Raw genomic sequence first — 25,052 nt, forward strand, 5'->3', positions numbered from 1 at the left:
GAGGCAGGCGATTAGCCAGCAGGTGACATCCAGGCGGCCTCTTGCGCAAGCGCGGGAAAACGCGGGGGGGCGGAGCAACATGAGGGACGGGGCACCGCGGGGGCGGGGCAACATGTGGGCGGGGCCTATTGGAGGGGCGGAGCGGCCGGTCGGCGCGTGGGCTTCTGGCCAGTGCCGGGCGTGGACGGGGTGGGCAGCGGCCACGGCCCGTCAGCCACAGCCCCGGCCCCGCTGCCTCAGCCGCCGGCTGCGCCTCAGTTGCTGAGAAGGGCCGAGCCCCACGCGGCCGGCCGGGAGCGACTTCGACGGCCTGGAGCCCCCGCCGCCCCCGCCGCCCGCGTCGCGGGCACCGACCTCTCCCAGGCCGGGGAGGGTGGGCGTCTCGCCCAACCGCCGCCTGGACAGCGTCCGCGGCAAGGCCATGCCGTCGTCCCCGGGGCGCCGCGCCCGCCTCGTGTCCCCGGGCACCAGCCGGCCCTCTGCCGAGGCCCGGGAGGAGCTGCGGCGCCGCCTCCAGGACCTCATCGAGGGCAACCGGGTCATGATCTTCAGCAAGAGCTACTGTCCGCACAGCACGCGGGTAGGCGCGGCGGAGGGGGCCTTCCCTTGGCCTCCACCCGAGGGACCTGGTGTGGTCCTCCCTCCCGAGCCGCCCCTGGGACTCGACCCCGGGTTCCGGAGTGGAGGGGACGCGAAGCGAGGGCCTGGAGCAGCCGGACATTCCGGCCCCTCGGCACATCAGCACTTGACTGAGATCTCTTAGCAAGCTGGGGCTTGTGGGGGAGGAGTGGTAGGGAAGGGACGACTCCCACTGGGGAGAAAGAAAGCTCGGCCGGGTTCCAGGTCCCAGGGCCACGCTGAAGGCTATGCGGATGCTGTGAGTTCACGGGCAGTCTTAGCATGTGACCTCGGCGTCTAGGGTCAGCAGGGAACCCAGCCTTATTTCCTTGGACAGACTGTAAGTTGAAAGAGCAGCGGCTTAGCAATGTGCCTGTGGAGGAGAGTGCACCTGTTGAAGACAGGGACTACCAGCGTGCTGAAATACACTTCACGTGGTTAGAAAGTCCAGCCAAGGGCACCCAGGGAACGATGGGCAGCAGCCTTGTTGGGCTACGGGAAGTGCTAGGCTGTGGTTTTCTAATGGGAGGGCTGATGCTAAAGCAGGTCAGAAATCGCAGTCCGATGGGACGGACGCTGTGGACCTTCCCGGGGCACCTCTGCCGCACCTTGCCCCACTGCCCATCCCCACCCAGGGTAGCCGCTGCCGGAAAGCATGTGTGTCGTTAAGCAGTGCTGTGTCCCTGTGGCAGTGCTGATGATGTAGGCAGAATCGTGTATATTCCGCAGGTGCGTCTTAGAGATGCATACGGGTTGGAAAAGGTAGTTGTGATTCATTGTTTTCTGTGCTGTAACGGCGCCCCGCGGTGAGTCATGCCACTGCTTACTTTGCCATTCTAGTTTTTTTGTTCTTAGAAAACAGAACTGCTGTCAAGGCACTCTTGGGGATTCCTCCTAGCGCAGCTGGTAGGACCCTCCTGTTGATTTTTTAACGCTGACCTGCTAGGTGGTAGGGGACACCTGATTCCTGCCTTACTAAAGCAGTGTCCAGCGAGTTTGCCGAGTAATAGTACCAGTTTCTCCTTCCCAGAGGTAGCTGTTCGTTGTCTTTTGTGCTGTTCTGGCAGTTGGGAAAAGCTAACTCATTGTGTTTTTACTTTTGCATTCCCCTGCTGATGGTCACGTGATCTTGGGTCCTTTGTTTCTTGTTAGGTGATGTTCAAGTCTTCTGCTTATTTCACTGTGGAGTTGCTTTAATTTCTTCCTTTTTTGTTTTTGTTTATGGAATTGATTTTTAGGTGTTCTCTATGTCTTCTGAGTACTAATCCTTTAGTTGTAAAAACTGGAAAATCTTGTAGAATTCCCTTTTCTTTCCACTGTCTTTGGGGAGTCTTGGTTAATTGGAGTTCATGAGTTGAATGTAGCTGAGCTGATCACTTCCGTGCTTTTTGTGGCTTATTTAGAAAATCCCTTCTCATCTGGAGCTTACGCAGCTCCTCGCCAGCTTGCCCCTTCCTGGTGAGAACGGTTGCCATTGAGCTGAATGGAGCTCTAGCTTTGTAGCTCTGTTTTTCCTCCTTATGGCTTATCAATAGCTCCTGCCTTGTGGAGAGCCAGTCTTTTCCATGCTTGTTCGAATACCAACTCATCATCGGACAGGCTGGCACCTAGGTGTGGATCTGTCTGTCTTGGGGTCTGTTTTCTGTCTGTCTGAAAACATCATCTCTCTCTTTTTTAAACATTTATTTGCTGTTACTTGTAAGAGAGATTTACAGCGAGAAGGAAAGATCTGTCTTCTGCTTCACTCCCCAAATGGTCGCCTCATCAGAAGCTAGGAGCCAGGAGCCTCCTCCGGGTCTTCCACACAGGTGCAGGGTCCTAAGGTTTGGGCCGCCTTCCTCTGCTTTTCCAGGCCATGAGCAGGGAGCTGGCTGGGAAGTGGAGCAGCTGGGATTAGAACCGGCGCCCATATGGAATGCTGGTGTTTGGAGGTAGAGTATTAACCTGTTGAGCCACCATGCTTACCCCTTCTGTTTGTGACTTATGAGCTTTCATTTATCGAATCACCAAGAGATCAGGAAACTGGCTGCCTACTGCAGAATCAGCTGGCATGTAACAGTGTGAGGCACATACTATGCACAAAGTCTTAGGTCCATGGTTCTCCACCCTGCGTGTGTGTGTGTCAACGCTTCCGGCGAAGTAGCCACTACCTTGAGTCTCACTCCATGCTTGGACAGCTCTGATGATGGAAAGCAGTCAAAATGTGCCACCTGCCGAGGTGAGCTTTGGGCCAGTGGGCAGCAGTAAGCTCTCTGCCTCTGCAGGGTGGGAGATCTTCCAGTCCTTCCCCTAAGTGCTTTGCTTTCTTTCTTTTTTAAACAAATTTATTTGTTTTTTATTCAAAAGTCAGATTTGTAGAGAAAAGGAGAGAAAGATCTTCAACCCGCTGGTTCACTCCCCAAATGGCTACAATGGCCGGAGCTGAGCTGATCCAAAGCCAGGAGCCAGGTGCTTCTTCAGAGTCTCCCACACGGATACAGGCTCCCAAGGCTTTGGGATGTTCTCTACTACTCTCCCAGGCTACCAGCAGAGAGGTGGGAGGGAAGTGCAGTGGCAGGGATTAGAACCGGTGCCCATATAGGATACTGGGCATGAAAGGTGAGGACTTTAGCCACTAGGCTACCGCACTGGGGCCTCTGAGGTTTTGTTTGTTTTGTCTGGCTGTGCAGCTATACATACTTGCTTATATGAAAGCACTCAGTGACTTGATTCTGTGATATAATCCGTCCCCTCCCCCCTGAAATTTACTGTTTTAACTGCTTTTCAGTATATAGAGTTCAGTGTCAGCACCACTCCTTTTCATCTAACCAAACATGTACCTCCCAGCCCCTGGTGACTACAATCCTATTCGTTTGAGTGTTTTAGGAACCTTTTTTGCATGGAATCCTACAACATCCTTCCTTTTATGCCCTGGCTTACCTCATCCATGCTGCAGCCTGTGTCTGAATGTTCTTGCTTTTTAAGGCTCAGTGGTGATAATTGTATGTAAACGCAATTAGATTTATCCACTCATCTGCAAAGGGACGCTTGACCTGCTTCCACTTTTGGGCGGTTGCTGCCGTGACCACGGGCATCCTAATATCTGTTGGAGTCTCCATTTTTAATTATTTTAGATGTGTGTCTAGAAGTGGAATTTTTGGCTCACAAGATGTTTCTGTTTCTTGGAGAAGCCATCCTTCTGTTTTCCTTAGTGGCTGCACTATTTTGCATTCCCCACAACCGTATGTGAAGGTCCCGGCTTCCCTACATCATGGCCAACACCTGGCATTGGGTTTTGAGAGGGGTTGTATTGAATCTGTGGATTGCCTTGGGCACGGATGATATCATAATAACACAAAGTCTTCTAGTCCACGAACATGCAGTGCTGTTTAATGATATCTTCTTTCATTTCTTTGAACAGCATTTTATAGTCGTTATTATGCAGGTCTTTCACATTTTTGCTCAAGATTATTTTGAAGTATTTAATTCTTCATACTATGATAAACTAAATTTTTCCTTAGTTCTCTGTATTGTTTTTGTTAAGTTGTAGAAAAGCAACTGGTTTTGTGTATGTGTGTCTTAATTTTTCTGTCTTGTAACTTTGCTGAGTGTGTTTAACAGTTGGGGGTGTGTGTGCATGTGTGTGTCTGAGATCATTAATGTTGACATTATACTGCCTGTGGACAGAGATAATTTAGCTGATTTTCAAATTTGAGCATCCTTGTATATATTTTTTTCTGCCTGTTATCCTGGCGAAGACTTCCAGTGCTCTATTGAACAGTGGTAGAAGTGGACGTCTTTTGCTGTTCCTCATCCTAGAGAAAGTGCTTCTGGTCCTTTGTCATCAAGAATGATGTTAGCTGTGGGATTCTCATTTACAGCTTTAATACATGGAGCTTGTTTCCTTTGGTTCCAAGTTTGCTGAGCATCAGCATGTTGTAATTTGGTCCACTAACTCTCTCTCTCTGGAGGGGAATGGGGCCCAAGTGACTGCATCCCTTGACCAAGGAAAAGGGATTGATACAAGGGTAAGTAAAAAAATATCACAAGAATTTCTGTTGATTAATTTTATTTGATAAACAGAAAGAAAGAGACAGAGAGAGGTGGAGAAAGATCTTGCATTCCCTGATTTACTTCCCAGATGTCTGCATCAGCAGAACTCAGGTCAGGCCCGTAGCAGCAGTCTAGAGCAAGTCCAGGTCCCCCACAGAGGTGGTGGGGACCCGGGTACGTGACCCACCAGCTGCTGCCTCTCGGGATGTGTGTTAGTAAGAAGCTGGGGTTGGAACTAGAGCCAGTTCTCGAGCCCAGTCATTCCAGCATGCAATGGGAGCGTCTCAAGGGACATCTTTGTTTTTTTCCTTGTAAGGCCTTATGTACTTGAAAGGACGAGTTACAGAGTCACAGAGGAAGAAAGGAACAGAGAGAGGGAGAGGTGTATTCTTATCTGATGGTATACTCCCCAAATGCCCCTAATGGCTGGGGTTGGAGTCAGGAGCTGCTTTTGGGTCTCGCATGTGGAGTAGGAGGGGTCCAGAGACGTGGGTCATTTTCTGCTGCTTTCCTGGTTGTTTGAGCATGCAGCTGGAACTCAAACCAGTCCCCATGTGGGATGCTTGTGCTGCAGGCTTCAGCTTAACGTGCTGTGCTCTGCTCTGCTCTCCCAGGTGTGTCTAACTGCTGTGCCAAATGCCTAGACTTTCTGTCACTTGGAAATATTTGCTTATTTAAAGGGCAGACGAAGATCTTTGACTCCACAAATGGATGCAATAGCAAGGGCTTGGCCAGGTTAAAGTCAGGAACCTGGAATTCCATCTGGGTCTGCTCACGTGGATGGTTGGCGCCTTCGTTTTGAGGCCACATTAGCTGGGAGCTGGATTGGAAGTGAGGCAGCTGAGACTGGAACCGATACTCTGATATCACCCTTACAAGTGGATGACTTAACTGCATCTCAATGCTGGTCCTTCCTTCTACCACCTTAAGTGTAGCTCCTCCCTCTCTGGCATTATCTAGGTTGCTGTAGCTCCTGGACCGATGCCTTGAGCTCTGCTGGTGTTCTGATCTGTGTCTGTGGAGACTGGGCCTTCCTAGTCCACCATCTTGCTGACATCACTTCCTGACGTTTTGTTTCTGAGATAGTTTTGCTGGCTATGAAACTCTTGGTTACCAATTAAACTTTTTAAATTTTATTAACCATAGAATACATAATTGTACATATTTATGGGGTACAGAGTAATGTTTTTATACATGTGCACATTGTGGAATGATCAAATAAAGGGAATTAGCATCTTGGTACTTCAGACATTCACATTAACATTTTGAAAATTTGGCCAGCATTGTTCTCTGTGAGACGTTGTCTTCTAATCTCTCTCTCTTTTTAAATTTCCTTGTGAATGAAGAAACATTTATCTTCTGTTACTTTGAAAGTCTTTTAATGTGTATTTTGTCAGCATTTTTAATTATGATATGTCTGAGTTTATCCCATTTGGAGATTTTTTTTCTGTGCATGTAATTTACTCTTTTTCACCCAGTTTGGGATCTTCCCAGCCATTATTTGAAACTTCCCTCTGTCCTTTTGCTCTGGGGTGCATCCTGTCTGTGTTGGTCTGTTCAGGCGTCCCACGCTTCTCAGAAGTATGTCCTTTGATTGCTGAGTTTCTATCGACCCTGCCAATTCAAATCTGCACAGGTATTGTACTTTTCAACTTCATAATTTTCATTTTTAAATATAATTTCTATCTCTTTAGATTTTCTTTCGGACGAGATATTGCCAGCATCCCTTCCTACTCTCTTTAAGCACAGTTTCTTTTGAGTTCTTTTAGCTTACCTATAATGGCTACTTTGTCAGTTAAACAGAACATCTTAGCTATGTCAGAAACCTTTTCTGTTTCCTGCCTGTTTTCCTGGGTGTAGATTACACTTGCCCGTTTCTTTGTATGTCTGTCTTTTTGTTGTTAATGATTGGGATATTTTATGAGATATATTTTAGTAATTGTAGTAAATTTGCTTGTTTCTGTCCCTTTAGTGAATTGGCTGGGTTATTATAATATAATAAAGGAAGCTTATTTTCACCCCAAAATGGCAAGGCTCCTCAGAAGGTGCAGCCTTGACTTAGCACGGGGGTCCTGTGCGTGATGACAGGGCATTGACCAAGATCCTGTCCGCCTGTCGCTGTTGACCACGCTGCCCGTCTGCAGGTGCAGCAGCTGCATGTCAGGCCTCGCTAATTGCAAGGTGATTACTCCATCGTTTTTGACAGTGCCTTGGGTGTAAATTGTTCCACACTGTGATCCAATTAAATCTGGGGCTCTTTGCAGCATGAAGACTTCGAGGGAAGTCTTCAAAATTCACTCTGGCCCGAGGCGGGCTGTTCTTCTGTCTTGCCCTAATTTTCTCTGGCGACCTAGCTGCTAACTCCAGGCTGGCAGGCTATCTTAGTCATGCTTAGTTGAAGGGGAGCTCCTACAAGGCCGGGCAGGGCAGGGTGGGGTGCAGGCTGTGCCTCAAGTGCAACAGAGACTCCTAGTTCTAACTGAGATTTAGTCGATTTTCTTGAATGTTTTTAGTTTACTGAATCCCCTTAGGAAATTTCCAGAGACTTTAAGTAGCTGTCTATAAATAACTTGCACCAGCCATGGATGTTTCTCCAGGGTTCTGTCTGGAGGGCTGAGGGCAAGGAAAGGCTCTAAGTACTGTGGTGAAAAATGGGTTTTAAAAGTCAACCGTGACTAGTTTTTAGAACCGGAGGGGACAAAGTTGATGCCAAGAGAACTCTTAGGGTGTTGCTGAGAAATTCCAGTGGCGAGTGTTGGCAGCTCAGATTAAGATAGTAAACTGTGGGAACCAGAAAGGTGAACCAGTGCTTATTAAGTGGATGGGGGATTAGTGTGGGATGGGAAGGTGTTGCCTGAGCCCAGGGCATTGCAGTGAATGCTGATCTTTACAGGTTGTTGAAATATACAGTCTGCAACTGGCTGGCTCCTGCATGCCTGCATGCATTCCACGAGGTGCCCACTCCTTGCAGCTGGCGAATGATGCTGTGGGTCAAACTGTCGCTTTGTCTATTTTCCTCCTGCAGGGGAGGGGTTGGGTCTTATTCGTTGGTTCATCTCCAGAACTTAGGACAGTGACATCCCAGTCTAGGTCATTGGTGGCCAAAGGAAGTTGAGTGATTTAATGACATAGAAGGAACAGTGTGGAAGGAGCTGTGTTGTGTCTGGACTTGTTCCCTCTGAGGTGCTTGTGGGACATAAGGGAGCCTGTCTCAGATTCAGAAAAGAGGTGTGGGTAAATAGTGTAGATTTAGGGGTCAGAAGGAGACCTGGTGGCAAAGATGCGGTGGACTGAGCTTATTCTAGAACAATATATAGAGCAAAGGAAGAACACCTAGGCCAGCAGTTGTGTTCCTGAAGCTTTAGGACTTCCCTGTTACTCTTCCCACTTTTCTTTCTTTCTTTCTTTTTTTTTTTTTTTTTTTTTTTTGTTGGAGAGTCAGATATCCAGAGAGGAGGAGAGACAGAGAGGAAGATCTTCCGTCCGATGGTTCACTCCCCAAGCGGCCACAGTGGCTGGAGCTGAGCCAATCCGTAGCCAGGAGCCAGGAGTTTCTTCCGGTCTCCCACATGGGTGCAGGGTCCCAAGTTTTTGGGCTGTCCTCGACTGACTGCTTTCCAAGGCCACAGGCAGGGAACTGGATGGGAAGTGGGGCTGCCAGGATTAGAACCGGCGCCCATATGGGATCCCGGCACGTGCAAGGCGAGGACTTTAGCCAGTACGCTATTGTGCCAGGCCCACTCTTCCCATTTTTCATAGTTATTGGATCTTTTGTGAGAGTGAGCCTCAGCAAACTTTTGTTACAGGTTAAAGAACTCTTTTCCTCTTTGGGAGTGGACTACAACATCTTGGAGCTTGATCAGCTTGGTAAGTAGGATGCTTGGTTCATATTAGTTGTGATAAATGTCAGCTAGAAGGGCCACTTTCCTTGTCCCTGCCCCGTTCACTTTGCTCTGGTCTGTTGGAATTGAAGGAGCTATTTTTTTTATTATTCAGCCATGTGGAAAACAAATCCTTATGACAAACAACTTGATATAGACTTTTTATTTATTTATTTTTCATGTTTGAAGGAAGGGAGTGGGAGGAAGATGTATAAACTTCTAACTGGGAAGTATTTGTGGCATTTCAGATGTAATCTGCCAGCTTTGTAGCAACATAGACTAAGCCATAAAAAAATGGAAAAGATTCATTCCTGTCTCCTGATTGTGCCACCTACGAGCAGGAACACTCTGTGTCTTGGAGCGTTGAATCCTTGACACCCACGCGTCTGTGCACCTCACACACACACAGTGTATCTCTGCCTTCATAGCCTCGTTGTTTGCTTACATTTGCTTTGTTGATTTGTTTTTATTTATTTGAAAGGCAAAATAACACACACACACACACACACACATACAGGAGCCTTCCATCTCCGGGTTCAGTCTCTGAATGCCCATAACATCCAGGAGCCAAGAACTACATCTGGGTCTCCCACATGGGTGGGAGCACCCCAAGTGCTTGAACTATCACCTGCAGCCTCCCAGGGTGTGAGTTGGCAAGAAGCCGGAGGCAGGCCTACTTGATTTTAGGAATAGAAGGTAAGTTTGGGTTATGATCATACGGATAATTTTCGAATGTAATTGCAGGAAATATTGTCTGGTTTCTTACTGTTGTAGCAGCTTTTACCTTGATACTCTTCAGAGAGTATCCTCATGTATTTATCATGACACAGTCGTTGAGCTATATAGCAAAGTCTAATTTAGAGGGGTTTATTTTTAGGACAAATTAATAGACTGATCTTTATTTTTTGAGGTTTGTTTATTTTAAAGGCAGAGTGACAGAGAAGAGAGATAGAGATAGATAGATAGGTGGAGAGAGATCTTCTTTCTGCTGTTTCACTCCCCAAATGCTCCCAACGTTTGGGGTTGGGCTAGACTCAAGCCTAGAGCCAGAAACTCTGTCGAGATGTCTCAGGTTGAATGGCAGTGACTCAACCACGTGAGTTACTATCCCAGGATGTGTTAGCAGGAAGTTGGATTGGAAGCAGAGTAGCCAGGATTCAAATCTGATAGTGGATATGGGCCTTCCAAATGGTGACTAACTGTACCATAACGCCTGCGCATGGATTTTTATTTTATTATTAAGATTTATTTATTTTTATTGAAAAGGCAGATTTATGGGGAAAAGGAAAGACAGAAACATCTTCCATCTGTTGATTCACTCCCCAAATGGCCATAATGGCAGGAACTGAGCCAATCCGAAGCCAGGAGCCAGGAGCTTCTTCCAGGTCTCCCATGCAGATACAGGGTCCCAAGACTTTAGGTCATCCTCCACTGTGCTCCTGTTCCACAAACAGGAAGGTGGGTGGGAAGTGGAGCAGCTAAGACATGAACCAGCACTCATATGGGATCCTGATGCTTACAAGTTTAGGATTAGCCAATTGAGCTACCACACATGGTATTTTTAAAATTTTTATATTTTTAAAAATATCACCCATGGTATTTTTAAAGTTTCTTTTGAAGCAATGAGGAGCTGGCACTGTGGCATAATAAGTTAAGCCTCCATCTAGCATTCCATATGTGTGCTAGTTTGAATCCTGGCTGCTCTATTTTTGATCTAGTTCCCTGCTTACGACCTGGAAAGCAGCAGAGGATGGCCCAAGACTCCCTTATATGCCTGTAGTGGAAGAAGTTCCTGGTTTCCTGCTCAGCCCAGTTCTAGCTGTTACGGCCATTTGGGGTGTGAACTAATGGATGCAAGATTGTCTTTTCCTCTTTCTCTGTAACTCTTTCAAGTAAAATAAATAAATCTTTAAAAAAAAAAAAAGGAGGGTATTTTCTCCTGTTGAGTCATCAGCTCATTCAGTTACAAAGTTGTAGGCGTGTACATGTAAGTGAGCACTTGAGTTGCTGTAACACTTCATTTTGACTAGCCAAGATCTGGAACCGTTTTCAGTGGATTTTGTTTGTTTTTAAGACTTATATTTATTTGAAAGGCAGAGAGTTAAAGAGACAGGAAGATTTTCCATCTACTGGTTTACTTCTCGAATAGCTGCAAGAGCCGGAGCTAAGCTGACCTGAAGCCAGGAGACAGGAGATTCTTCTGGGTGTTCCGTGTAGGAATAGGGGCCCAGGGCTTTGGGCCATCTGCTGCTGCTTTCCCAGGATCTAAGCAGGGAGGTGGATGAGAAGTGGAGCATCTGAGACATGAACCGGTGCCCATATGGAATGCTGGCATCACAGGCAGAAACTGCACCCCTGGATTGGCCCCTTTCCTTGTTTTATATTGATTCTTTTATTCTTCAGACGATGGGGCCAATGTTCAGGAAATGCTGTTAGAAATCACCAATCAGAAGACTGTGCCCAATATTTTTGTGAACAAAGTACATATGGGCGGATGTGACCGGACTTTACAGGTAATAAGAGGATTATATAGTCCAGGACACTGTTTGTTCACATGATAATAAATCCTGAAAACCGGGAGAAAATGGCTTTCAGGGGTCTATTCGCTTGTCTTCTGATAGTTGTCAAATGGAAAGCCTGTAAAGCGTGTCAGATGATCTTGGTTACTTAATGGGAGGTTAGTTTTTCTGCCAGCATGTGCTTGGGAAGCTTAAGGAGGAGGTTTCTAGGTGAGTTCAGGACTAGCAGGTGGGCTACCCTGGACACAGCCCAGCTGTCCTGTCCCAGCAGGGAAGGGACTGGGGATGTTTTTCTGGGAACATAAGTCAGTGCAGACATTCTTACCTGGAGTGGTTGGACTCTCTCTGAAGCCTGCCTACCCTGTGCCCTTTGATGAAAGCCTTTTGATTTCATTGGCTCCTGGCATGCTTCTTATGTGCTTGGTATGTGTGTGCAAATGATAGAAATCAGTGGTTGGTAATATTTGAAATTTTGATTAGCAAATCTATTTGTGGGGAAAATGATGCTATCTGCACTGTATGCTAATCTGTGACGAGCATCATTACCTAGTAAATGTCTGCTGTGTTAGTCCTAGAGGCTGTAATCCAGTTTACATGGAGGCAGGTACTGTCACAATATGCCCAGAACCCCTTCTGAAGTGCTGGGCTTGCTGGTGCCAACGAGGAAAAGGCTGTCAGAGATGAAACATGGAGGTGCTGACCTAGCAGTTTCTTTTCAACACTGACAGGTGTTGCCTCGGATGGCAAGCCAATAGGAGTTGCTCTTTCCTGAGGACGCCTCACAGTGCAGAAGCCATGAGTGTCCCTTTAAAAATGTCCCAAAGCCAGCTTGGATACTCTTCTCCTGCCAAGCCCCCTTCATCACCCGGAACTTGTGGTGCTTCTCAGAGAGTTCTGGTCCAAGTATGATGCCCCCAACAGCTGCATAGTGGGATGGAGCAACTGACTTTGCATAGAGAAAGCTGTTGCCAAACCACAGTGTTGGACTGCTAACCTCATCTGCGATACTTCTGATCTCAGGGAGGACCACATGAACATGGTACAACCAGTCACTGACCATGGCCAAAGGAAGAAGCAAGAAGTCTGAGTCGTGTGGCAGTTCCAGCAGCACAGCTCAGAAATTCTGTTTACTTTATGAGAAACCATGACAAGATTACTGATGAGGCTTAAAGATTGTTTTCAAATTACAGACTGGTACAGGTGAATGAGGATCTTGGAAAATGACATATGTGATTGGTTCATTGCACTTAAGAATACTTATAGTGATTCAATGAAGGGAAATGACCTTGTCTACAAATACAAAGCCACACCCATTTTTGAGTCCTTTGACACAGGCGCAGCTATAGTTCAGAATGGACAGCAAATACGTGTTGTGGCAACCAATGAGTTGGGACCTGTTTGAGTAGCCTGCAGATGGATTTACAGTGCCAACTCAGAGGAGTTACAGATTGTTTTTAAGATTTCTTTTTTTTTTCCCAAAAGAAGTTCATGCTGATTGAACACAGGTTGCAAATAAATAGTTTGAAAATGGTAAATCATGCTGTATTCTTTCTTTCTTCCCCCTGTTCCTCAAAAAAAAAAAATTGTAGGCACATAAGAACGGCTTATTGCAGAAGATCCTTCAGGAAGACTCAGCCTATGATTATGACCTCATTGTCATCGGTGGTGGCTCTGGTGGCCTCTCGTGTGCGAAGGTATGGGCACAGAGAGGAGACTCACGGATCTTTTCCTGATTGGCATCATAAGCATTATTCCTGCAATGAACAAATATCTATATATATTTGCCAATTGTCACAGCTCTTTTAATTCGGAGGAAAGAGATTGTGATCACACCAAAGAATAATCTTTTCATATAGGGGAGTGGAAACCTGGGGATGTGTAAGGAAAAGGACAGGATCTTCCTATGTCGGTGTCTGTTTTTATTTGTTTAGGAAGCTGCTGTTTTGGGCAGGAAAGTTATGGTGCTTGACTTTGTGGTCCCCTCACCTCAAGGCACATCCTGGGGTAAGTGCTGTCTCCGGGCTGTTGCTCTCTGCTCTTTTGCATATATCCCTTGGTGTATAGAATTTCAGTTGATCCTCACAGTAAATCATACCATGTATAGTTAGCCTAATTCATCCAAGGAGAACCTGGGAGGTTACAGTTAACAAGAGGTGCTTTTGGAAAGATAACATGAAAAGAATTAAAGAAGATTTTTCAGAAGAAAAGAACAGTTCTCGCCCCACTGCCATAATGTTTTACAAGTACGTGCTGGTATTTTCAGAGACCAGGTCCCAGCATGAGCGCTGGCTGTGTCCTGCTCGCTGTGGTTTACCAGGCGCATTTTTCTGTGTTTCTGCGTCAGTCTCATGATTGACTTCGTGGCAGCACGATGGCAAGTGGACTCAGCCTGATATCATCAGCAAAGTTTGGTTTAATAAGGAGCACAGAGTGGGCCCAGCCCTGCCCAGCCCTGCCCAGCCCTGCCCAGCCCTGGCCTGCCCTGCCCAGCCTGCTGCCATCGATTGTTTGGTTTTACTCTGCAGTGAAACAGAATGCAGGGAGATGTTCTGTTTGGACTTCAGTGACCTGTCCCTTGCCTTGCCCTCTCTTATGCCCTGAGTCACTCATCCTCCGGCCCCTCAGGTGTGGCCAGCTTGGGGAAATGTGAGGAGACAGAAGAGTGGAGGTGAAGGCAGGTGGGCTCCATCTTTGCTGTGATCTGTCCAGCTTCCTCTGGTCACCGCGTTCCTTCTGTCTCCCTCTCCGTCACTCGCAGCTGCCACTGTCCTGCTCCTGTCCCCAGCTTAGGCTGCTTGTTTTTCTGCACCTGCTTTTCCTGCCACTCCTTTGGATAGTTGTTCTGTAGACCCCCTTTACTAACCCAGCTGTGAGTATGTCTTCTCTTTCTTGCCAGAATCCTGAGGGATAGAATATAGAAATGATTTTTTTTTTCATTCCAACTTGCTCAAAAAGTTTTAGCCTAGGATTTCGTATAGGAAAACCACCCAGCCTTGACAGTGCTGGGACTGCAGACACTGGCCTTTCCCCTCTCCTGCCCTCTTTCCTCTCTTGCCACTCTCCTTAACCCTTTTCTGACCAGAAATGACCCACCTTATCCGGTGTGCCTGGAAGAGACTGCAAGCAAACAGGAAATGTTTGACTTCTGACTAGGGAAGGCACTCTCACGCATGATCTGTTTCGTGTCGTTCAAATTCAAAGTGGGTCTCATGGGCCCAGTGCAGTAGCCTAGTGGCTAAAGTCCTTGCTTTGCATGCACCAGGACCTTATGTGGGTGCTGGTTTCTGTCCCATCTGCTCCACTTCCCATCCAGCTCCCTGCTTGTGGCCTGGGAAAGCAGTGGAGGACGGCCCAAGTCCTTGGGACCCTGCATCCACATGGGAGACCTGGAAGGAGCTTCTGACTGCTGGTTTCTGATCGATTGAGCTCTGGCTGTTGCGACTACTTGAGGAGTGAATCACCCGACGGAAGATCTTCCTCTGTGTCTCCACTCTGTAAAATCTGGCTTTCCAATAAAAATAAATAAAATCTTCAAAAAAATAAAAAGTGGATGGTTAACACTAGGCAGTTTACAGGGACCAGAAGTTTGGTTCAGAGGAGGAGACAGGGATGGAGCCTGGCCAGCCAGGTGCCATTTGGACCCTTTCTGGAGGAGGTGCACGTCTGGTGGGTCTCACACAGCTCTTACCTCTCAAGTGGAAGTTGGGGTTCTTTCCCCAGAAAACTTTCCATGTGCACATACTTTTTTTTTCTTATCCTTGGGTTTTCTTCATGGCCTCTCTGACTGAGTCAATAAATCGGTTGTATATTATTTGGGGGTAAAGAGTTGTCCCTATCATCAATTAAGCTTGTCATTCTCCACGTTTTAATGATATTTCACAAGCGTGTGAAATCATGCCCACATATACAGACATGGAGAGAAAAGCTGCTGTTTTGTTTCTCAGGCCTCGGTGGGACTTGTGTGAATGTGGGCTGCATTCCTAAGAAATTGATGCATCAGGCTGCCCTTTTGGGACAGGCATTACGTGACTCAAGGAAGTTTGGCTGGGAGTACAGTCAGCAAGGTGAGTGATGGCATAAGAAAATGCTGAGTGGTAGAGCAGAAAGAATGGGTTTCTGTGATAAAGATTTGCCACTCATGTTTTTGTACTTAAGTTTGAAATCTATTTAAAAAACATTCGTTGGGAGCCAACTGCATGCCAGCAAGGTATAAGGGACACAAGGCCAGTCCTGCTGCTGTGGGTCCCGTCTGTCAGTTACAGCCGTGCCAGCGCCTGGTACAGAGAGCGAGAGATGAAGATCTGTATTTTCAAGCTTCTTTCAAGCCTAAAGAAATTGGAGTTCAGAGTATTATCAGTTTGATTTTATCTGTTACTATGATAGTAGTTTCCATTTTATTGGTGATGAGATGTCTCTTTGGTTAAAGAAAGGTAGCAAGCATGTTCTCCCAACAAACCTTTATTGCCAGGGCTCAGAAGTAGACAGAAGGGCTACAGAGTCACTTAGCATAAGCAAGATGTGGTCTGATGTGGGAGACAGGCAGAGAATCCACTTAGTGCATTGAGCAAGGGTTCTTCAGAAATTGCCTGGGAAGTGCAAGTTATGAAAGCAATACAAAGGGATTGTATTTTTTTTTTTTGCAACAAAACAAATGTACCTTTTGATTGCATTTTCCACATACTTTTTAAAGTGCCCTCGTCATTGTTAGTGCTGTTTTGAGCGTTGCTTTGAGGGTATCTGATGTAGCTGTTTGGGAAGGTTGAAGGGTGGAAGTTAAGGACAGCTGGGACAAGGGACCCCAAGAGAGCTGCATCTTGAAGGCCAAAGAGAAGTGGGACATTGAAAGCTGAAAGCAACTTGGCCAAAACCATGCAGAGGAGAGAAGCCCTGTTGAACTGGGTGGGGAAGGCAACGGCAGGGTGAAGACTGGGTGAGGAATGGTTGGAAAAATGTCATTAGGGAGGTGAGTAGATCTTGGAGGCCCTGCATTTTGCATTGAGAGGAGAGCTGTAAGCAGGAAAGGTACAGGCAACCCCATGTATTTCTGATCTCTGCTGATGTCCACCAACCCCTTAGAAAGCAGAAGTAGGGCCAGGGGAGGACAAGTAAGGATAGAGGCCCCAGCAAAGACTGAGGTCGAAGTGAAGCATGCGAGATGGAATGAGAGACTGGGGCGTGGATCTGGTGGGGCGCAGTGTCACTTGGATGTGGCATGCTGTTTTCTGACTTGGCTGGGGGCCACAGCCCTGTGCCTTCTCTTCCCACACAGTGCTGATCCAGTAATATGTACTTGTGTGGGTTTCAATGTCATGGGGGATTCTGATGCTCAGGTGACCGTGGTGATCAGGTGAGCGAGGAAGAAGAGGGACTGGGTGTACCAGAGGGCAGTCCCTTGAGGTTTGAGGGCACCAGGAACTTTGGGTAAGCAGCTGGGCATGTACAGTTGGGGGTCATGGGTGGAGGCTGGGTGAATGTCTCCCCCATTCAACGTGGCAGGGTGTTGCAGGTCCAACTAGGACCAGCTGGTTGTAGGTGGTGGTTACCTCATCATGAGGTTTTACTCTTCCTGGCAGTTAACTCCTGGGTAGCCTTTCATACTCCAGAACCTTCTCTGTCAACTGAAGAGTCTGACAGAGTGCCTGTCTTCCTGCTGGTGCCTGCTTTGCACTAGCGCGTCCAGCCAATGCACACCAAGGACACATAGGAAGAAAGTGCACATTTCTGAACACCGTGATAAAAAGATTTAAAATTTATGATGTAAATGATATATGATAGATTTAGAATAGAGGAGATTGAACTGAGAAGTTCTAGAGTTGAGTTGTGTTTATTTGCTTATAAGAGTGTAAAAAATCAATAGAAATCTTACATTATTGGCAATCATGAGTTTAGATAGCACATGATACTCGTATACTATTTTGGAGTAAATTTAACCAGGAATGTATTATGTGTGTGTGTGTGTGTGTGTGTGTGTGTGTGTGTGTGTGTGTGTGTGTGTGTGTGTAAAGAATATAAAGGCAGCCCAGAAATCTATTGTATTACAAGGGATATCTCAAGAATGTGAAGATATTTATCGCAAAATTAATTTGTAAGTTTTATGTAAGACTAAGAAAAATCTGACAGAGCTCACATGGAATGAAAAACAATTATGTGAGAAAAGCCAAGGGAGGCTTTTTACATCAACATTCAAGAAAGGGGTATGCATACGTCACGAGCAGTGAGAGTGGCTGAGGTTGGCTGCAGAACCTTTGGTGTCTGTCCTGTGCTGTGTCACAGAAAGTGCCACCCTTGGTTATGCTTCTCTGTGCAGTAGCCATCTGTTTCCTGCAGTAACACCTCATGCCCCTGGGCAAGTGCGGGTATTTCTGGAGAGCGTTGGATGGTGCCAGCTATGACCCTGGGCTTGGGGCTTTGGCTTAGGGATTTCATGCAGGCACTAAGCGAGCCCCGGGCTGGTCTCCTGTCTTGTAAGCATAGCTGCGTGGAGATCCGTGTGACCCTCAGAATAACAGCGGCAGTGGAGAACAAGGTCTGTTGGAGTTTTAAAACAATACAGAGTGGCTTGTGTTTGTTACATAATTTATCACAAGTAACATGTCCCTCACTGCTTTACCCTGGTGGCTTCTTTTCAGTGAAGCACAACTGGGAGACCCTGACAGAGGCGATTCAGAACCACATTGGCTCTCTAAACTGGGGCTACCGCCTGTCTTTGAGGGAAAGGGGTGTGGCCTATGTCAATTCCTATGGAGAATTTGTCGAGCATCATACTATTAAGGTACTGGTTGAATCTCTTGTCGTGTTCTTTGTCTTTACTTAACTACTGCTTGTACTTGAACTAGATTTCATGTTGTACTTTAAGGACTGTGGCACACACACACACACACACATTAACGCATGTATGTTTTCCCCATGGTTCATTCCACGTCTGGTTAAAGTGAAGAAACTGCATTTTAAAGAACTCTTAATGTTATTATTTGTCTTTGGTTTCATTACCATTTTAGAGGACGTATTTGAACATTTCTAAGCTAGAAAGACTTAAAAGATCAGAGCTTTGCAGTGGAACTCTTTTTTCTTTAATTTCTCATCGATATTTAACAGATTAGATTCAACCCTGAGAACACAGTGACATTCCGCTCTCTGTCCCTTTGTCCTCCCCACCCCTTCTCCCTGTTCCCTTTCTTTTTTTTTTTCAGATGTACACTGCATTGAAAAGCTTAATACCTCAATGAATAAGAATTTTAAGAAATAAAAAGCAAAAATACCTTGAGTTAGTGGGAATACAGACAAATGCTATAAATAGTAATTGAATATGACCACTTCAGCCGTATACAGTGAATTACAAAAGAATCACAAATCATTAAAACTATACTAGTATAACATTTTTAATCACCGGTTTGACAAAGTTATAAAAAAGTTATAGAAAATTACATTTTTAACAATACTGATACACAGACATTTCTTTTTTCTTAAGCAGTGAATTTTTTTTAAAAAAAAGAACCTTAATTAGAGCTCCAATATGCACTACTCACAAAACGTTGATGTAAGTAGTTTCAAAATTAGTGTTAGTTATAAAAATTATAAATTCTTATTTACAATGCTGAACTGTACATTTTGAGATCAATACATGAGGCAAATTAGATGCATTTTTTTGGTGAACACACAAATTTTAAATTGTAGTAAATAAAGACAGTTATACCTTAGCCTCAATGTCTAGTTTATTTTTGTACTTTGGGAGCGCAGTGTAGATCATCTTGACAAGATTTTGGATGGTTTTATAGCCAGTTATCTGAATTTAGAAAGGTGCGAAACGTCCATTTAAAGCTTGCCTGTGAGAACCTTACATGCGCCAGGTTGGATTACATTATTCATGGAGAAATCCAAGTGGCTTTCTGTTGCTCCAAGTGTAATGTGCCTGGCACAGATGGTTGGAGAAGCTGATCATTCCCTGGCCAGACCTGCTGCTTTTGCAGTTCCGCGATGTCTCCCAGTTGCGTGAGCCGGAAGCTCGAGGCTCTTCCCCTCCACCCCGCCGCCTGCACCTGTTCCGCCTTCCAGGACCTTTGTAACAGGTCTCTGTTTGTGCACAGCTGCCAGTCATGCCAGCCCACTTGCTTAGGCACCTTCACTGGCATTTTAATTCTTGAAATGTGTTTTGGATTATTTGTGTGATTACGAATAGGTGATTATGGCTAGGTTCCCATAGGCTAAATAAGACCTCCAGCTTTGGCTTTAGGCTGTGTGTTTCAGGTCACCTTTGCTTAAGACCTGCTCTCCAGTCACTTCTGGCCACGGAGCCCAGACGCCAGCTCCTCCCACATCTGGGTACTGTGGCCTCTTCCAGGTCTCCATTCTACTCCATCCTTGACTAGCTTTCTGGTCTGCAATGCCAGTCTCACTGTGGTGCTTTGATACTATTGTTAAGATCTCTCTTTTCTGGATCGGTTCTGATTGTGTTGCATAATCTTCACATGTCTGCCCAAATGTTTGGTATTCTGTAGTGTCTGTGGAGCACATGAAATTTTATTTTCTTTTTCCTAGACAACCAATAGAAAGGGACAGGAAACTTATTACACTTCTGCAAAATTTGTCATAGCAACAGGTGCACGGCCACGGTATTTAGGAATCCCAGGAGATAAGGAATTCTGTATTACAAGGTAAGATTAAATAGAGCATTATAACTTTAAGCAATTGCATTATATTTATGTTCCTAATATCATTTGTCCCTGTCTTAATTTCACACAATATTGAAATTAATGACAGATGAAAATCCACATGGTAAACCGGCTTAGTAGTTTGGAATTGTCATGAAATAAAGAGAAAATAAGGCTAGGTAAGTAAGAAGACCAATGGTAGTATGTATGTAGTCTGTATGTACCAGAATACACTGTCTGCTCCCAGCCAGCATCTGGAAGTGGTCTGGAAGTCAACCATAAGTTTCCTGTAAGCCAAAGCAAAGAAATAAGTTAGATGTCCCGATGATAAAATGCAACAGCATGTTAGGGGCAGCACAGCTCTCCTCAGTATTGGGGCTTGATGTGAGTTTTCCCTGGATGGTCAAACAGAAGGTGCTATTTCATGTTCTGCAGTGACTTCAGAGCCTTTCTGAGAAGACATAGTCAGAATTAAGTAGGATGATTTTTGTTGTGCTATGTTCAGGTGAATGTATGTGTCCACTGCCCTTCCCCTCCCAGCCCATGCATCCAAAGCAGACAGCAGACACATGGGATATAGTGTAGGATTTCCTGTCCTGTTTGGTTGTTTTTTTTTAAGAACCCTTTGCTTGTGATCTAATTTGAGTATACTTCCTCTTCCCCACTCCACACTAGGCTGAATTACAACCTACAAAAGACAGCTTCTCTCAGGGACTCTTAAGCTCCAGATTGCAATTCAGCCAACAAAACCCCCTTATACATTGAAACTTCAGAAACCCATTTCCTGTTTATTGAATGTATGTTCCTTTTTTATGTTCCTTTTTTAGTGATGACCTTTTTTCTCTACCTTATTGTCCTGGCAAAACGTTAGTAGTGGGCGCCTCTTACGTGGCTCTGGAGTGCGCTGGCTTTCTTGCCGGCTTTGGGTTGGACGTCACAGTCATGGTGCGCTCCATCCTTCTTCGAGGCTTTGATCAAGAAATAGTGGAGAAAGTGGGTGCCTACATGGAGCAGCATGGCGTGAAGTTCTTGAGAAAATTTGTGCCTGTGATGGTAAGTCTGAAATGGCACTTGGAGTTTTTAAAATTTACTTTCTTATTCTCTCTGCAACTTATTGTGCACCTCCTTAATTCATTTCTTTAATGGTGATGAAAATGGTGCTCCCATCCCCCCAGAAATATGCAGGTGCTGACCTTGAGTGCTGACCTTGAGTGCTGACCTTGAGTGCCTCCCACTGCTCCTAGGTCATGGAGAAGGTGTTGCACTGTGTTCCCAGGTGGGCAGCCCTTCTCTCGCTGCTGCGTGGAGGATTCCCGGGATGGTCCATCTTCAGTGTTTGCCTTTCTTTTCCCTTACTTCCATCAGGAGCTCTCTTCTCGTAACAGACAAGCCTTCCCTGTAGCCCTCCAGCAGCACCTTCCTGGATGGGCCCTGTGTTTCTTCTCCCTTTTCCACACCCACTTCTCTGCGTACTACTTCTAGCCCCTCGTCTACCTGCATTCCCACTACTTGTTTTTTCCCCTCCTGCTAATTTGCTGTTGTCAGTTCCTGTGGTCGGACCTGTGTCATTGTCCTGCTGGGCTGTGGGGAGGCAAGGGTGAGACCCACAATTCTCGCATGGCAGGTACCTTCATGCCTCCCTCCTGAGGTCCCACGACCTGTGGTTCTTCCCCTTCACTTCCCGGCTGTGAACCCCGAACCTGTTTCTTTTCATGCTTCTCCCTCTTGGTTTATCGGCTGTTCACCTGAATGATCCTCTTCAGGCCCACAGTTTTAAGTACTATCTAAATGCTAATGATTCAGATTTCTATCTCCCGTTGAAGCATCTCTCCTGAATTCACACTCATTTATACAACTGCCTCCTGGATAGCACCACTTGAATTTCTCATAAGCATTTCAAATTTAACAAGATAAAAATGAAACTAGAGTTTTCCACGTTAATGTATTCCCTTGCTAATCTTTCTGGCCCATCTCGATACTCAGCAAAAGCTACTGCAGTCTACACAATTTATTAGGCCAACACCTAAGAAGCTCACCTTCACTTCTTTTATGACGATGTCTCTAATCTTAGCTAATCCATTAATTCATTACTACCTTCAAAATCTGTCTTGTGACTGTCCTCTTTTTTTTTTCTGTCTCTATTTTATCCTCAAACCTTTTAAACCTCAAATATTAAATATACTCACCATGTATACATCACTGCACACAAAAGCATGCATCCACACACTTACACCCCTGTTGAGCTATATGTTTTCTATCCATTTAGAATCATTCCATTATTTATCCTGAACAGGTTCAACAGTTGGAGAAAGGTTCACCTGGAAAGTTGAAAGTAACAGCTAAGTCTACTGAAGGAGCAGAAATTACTGAAGGCGTGTATAACACAGTGAGTCTTCCTTTGATAAGCACTGAGTGATTGGATACGTTAAAAAAATCTGCAACAATTAAGCCTAGAAAAAAATTATACCCTGTCTTTTGTTCTTAGTTGGCCTAATGACATTTGATTCTTCAGAATACAAAAAGAAAATCATGGTTTAATATATGTGTAGAATAAATACCTGCATAGTAGAACAAAATCTAGACGTAGATCTGTCTAAATGTTACTAGTGCTTCTGAGGAATTAGAGATTTTTTATATTTTTATATGATTATTTAACAGCAATGAATCTGTTTTTCTTTTTAAAAAGTAAATAATGGAAAAGAAAAAAGTGTGAGTAACCCAAAGAATCCTAGATGCCAGAAATTCTTTTGTAATTAGACTCTTAAGAAATGATATATTTTGTTTTACATAGTTTTGTAGACATTTTTGTGTGTTGAATATGAGGTTTGAGTGGAAAGAATCAGCATGCTAAAGACATACAACAAAGCCAAAATGCGGCAATGAACCCTGTTAAGATTTTGTTTAGGACTGCATTGGTTATATAGATCAGTTGGAAACACTTGACTTTTTTGCAATCCATGAACATGGTATAGCAGTTCATTAATTTAGATCTTTAATGATTCATCCCCAATAGTTAATACATTTCTTCACAGAGATCTAGAGCATCTGTTAGATTTATCCTAGATACTTAGGTATTTATATGTAGCTACATTGTTTTTATCTGTTGCTGGTCTTTAGAGATGCCACTGATATTTGTGTTTAAGCATTCAATAGTTTTGCTGTTTTCTTATTTGATATTTTATTCCTATGTTATTTTTATTTTTTATGTACGTATGCATAATATTTAAGAATGATACCAGTTTTGTTTCAACTTCCCCACAATTTCTCTATCTCTCTGTGTCTCTCTTTTACGTAAATGTGTTAGCTAGTACCTTCAGTGCAGTGTTGACAAGATTTGACAATAACAGGAGTTCTTGCCCTGTTCTTTATATTAAGTGGAAAGTTTTCAGTTTCCTGGTATTAAAAAGTAGTTTTTATGTAGGATTTTAATCAAACTAAGGTAATTGTTTTCTATTGTTTTGTTTGCTAAAGCTTTTGGGGGGGTTAATGAATGTTTCATCGTAGCAGGGTTTCTTTTGCAGGTATTCATGATCGCTTCTTTTGCTTTAATCTGTTAATGCAGCTGAGGGGGCACATCTGGCTGAAGTCCATATAAATCCCTGCTAATGCAACCACAAGTAGAATTCAAAATTCAATAAGTTTATAACAGGCTGCTTTAAGTTGATAATTTTAAATGACCTGCAAATGATATGTAAATATCCAAATGGCCTTTGGTGCAGGGGAGGTGGTTCCCCACTCTGTGCTAATGGTTTTCTAATGTGCATTCAGTTTTGTATTCCTGCTGCAAACCCAGCTTGGTAGTGTTTGCCTTGGATATTTAGAATTTTTGCATTTATATTCATGAAAAGTAATGGTTTTAATTCTCTGTTCACATACTGAACTTTTTAGATTTGAGTCAAAGTCTGGAGTATGCTTCCTTGATCTGTACTCTCTGAAAGCGCTTGTATGGTATTTGTATTTTTCTTGGCAATGGATTTGATTTCTTTATGCTCAAAGGACTTTCTGGGCTTTCTGAATTTTTTTCTTAAGTAAATTTTGATTACTTATGATTTTCTGTAAATTAGCTTGTTTCATCTAAATGTTCACATATTGGTAAGTAAAGGTGGTTATACGGCATGACTTTGTCAGTTGTTTACTGTGTACTGAGACATAGTTTTTGTGTGGTGGAGTACACAGACAGTGTCTTGTCCCCCTTCTTAGTCCCTGATGCCAAACAGCCGCTATTCTGATGTTGTCACTGTGAATTAGTTTTGCTTATTCTGCACATCACATAAATGGAATAGCACAATGCATGTACTACTTGCCATCTAGCTTCTTTTGTCAGGTTGATGTTTTAAGCATCCATTCATGCTGTGTGCATCAGTAGCCGGTTCTTTTTGTTAGACTGTCTGAGTATAACACAGTTTATTCATTTTCCGGTGCATGGAAAATGAACTCTTTCTGGCTTGGCTATTTTGATTGTTTAGTGGTATATTGTGATGATACATGCTGTGAAAATTTCTTCTATAAAGCTTTTTGTGGATATATATTTCAATTTCTATTGGATAAAAACCTGACAGTGAAGTTCCATAATTATAGCATAGTTTCTTTCCTTTTCAAATTTTATCTAAAAGGTAGAGTTATAGAAAGAGAAAGGAAGAAACAGAAAGAGCATTCCATCTGTTGCTTCACTCCTCAAATGGCTGCAATGGCTGGAGCTGGGTCAGGCCAAAGCCCAGAGCCAAGGGTGCAGGGGCCCAAGGCATTGGACCATCCTACACTGCTTTCCCAGGTTATAAGCAGGGAGCTAGATTAGAATCGGAGCAGCCAGGACTGGAACCAGCACATATATGGCATAATTTCTATGGTTAACTTTTAGTGAAGAAACTGCTAGTTTTAAAATGACGTCGGTAGGGCTCGAGTTGTGACACAGTGAGTTAAGCTGAGGCCTATCATGTTGGCATTTCATATCAGTGTGCCAGTTTGAGTCTTAGCTGCTCCATTTCAATCCAGTTCTCTTATAAGGTGCCTGGAAAAAGCAACAGAAGATGGTCCAAGTTCCTGGGACCCCCACCACCAGATACAGTACCTGGCCCCTCTGGGGAGTAAACTAACACGAAAGATTCTCTCTCTCTTCCTGTGTCACTCTGCCTTTCAAATAAATAAAAATAAAATAATTTAAAAAATCCCACGAAGACATGATGGCATCAGTTTGTACCCTAAACCATACAGGAAGGTTTGGTTGTTCTACATCCTTATCAATGTTTTCAGTATTGTCTCACTTACTCATTTTAACTGTTCTAGTGGAAATATAGTGGTCTTTTTTTAAACATACATTGATTTTTTTTTTTAAGCTAGGGTGATAGAGAGAGAGA

General features: G+C 44.5%; 1 protein-coding gene across 3 annotated transcripts in view; it reads left to right on the forward strand.

Annotated features, from left to right (window-relative positions):
- Positions 1-406: 406 nt before the first annotated feature.
- TXNRD3 (thioredoxin reductase 3) overlaps positions 407-25,052 on the forward strand; it is a 41,714-nt gene continuing 17,068 nt past the window's right edge. For 2 of the 3 annotated variants that reach the window (XM_040994918.1, XM_040994921.1), the window contains exons 1-10: positions 407-580; positions 8,457-8,517; positions 10,935-11,044; positions 12,640-12,744; positions 12,982-13,054; positions 14,995-15,114; positions 17,680-17,822; positions 19,586-19,701; positions 20,526-20,751; positions 21,992-22,084. In XM_040994918.1, the coding sequence (XP_040850852.1) occupies positions 422-580; positions 8,457-8,517; positions 10,935-11,044; positions 12,640-12,744; positions 12,982-13,054; positions 14,995-15,114; positions 17,680-17,822; positions 19,586-19,701; positions 20,526-20,751; positions 21,992-22,084 (1,206 nt within the window). In that variant the 5' untranslated portion in view covers positions 407-421. The remainder of the gene's footprint in view (positions 581-8,456; positions 8,518-10,934; positions 11,045-12,639; positions 12,745-12,981; positions 13,055-14,994; positions 15,115-17,679; positions 17,823-19,585; positions 19,702-20,525; positions 20,752-21,991; positions 22,085-25,052) is intronic. The other variant, XM_040994922.1, reaches the window with a different exon arrangement.

Source organism: Ochotona curzoniae, unplaced genomic scaffold (assembly GCF_017591425.1).
Source record: "Ochotona curzoniae isolate NIBS_2020 unplaced genomic scaffold, NIBS_Ocur_1.0 contig_908, whole genome shotgun sequence".
In the NCBI taxonomy this organism is placed as follows: Eukaryota; Metazoa; Chordata; class Mammalia; order Lagomorpha; family Ochotonidae; genus Ochotona; species Ochotona curzoniae.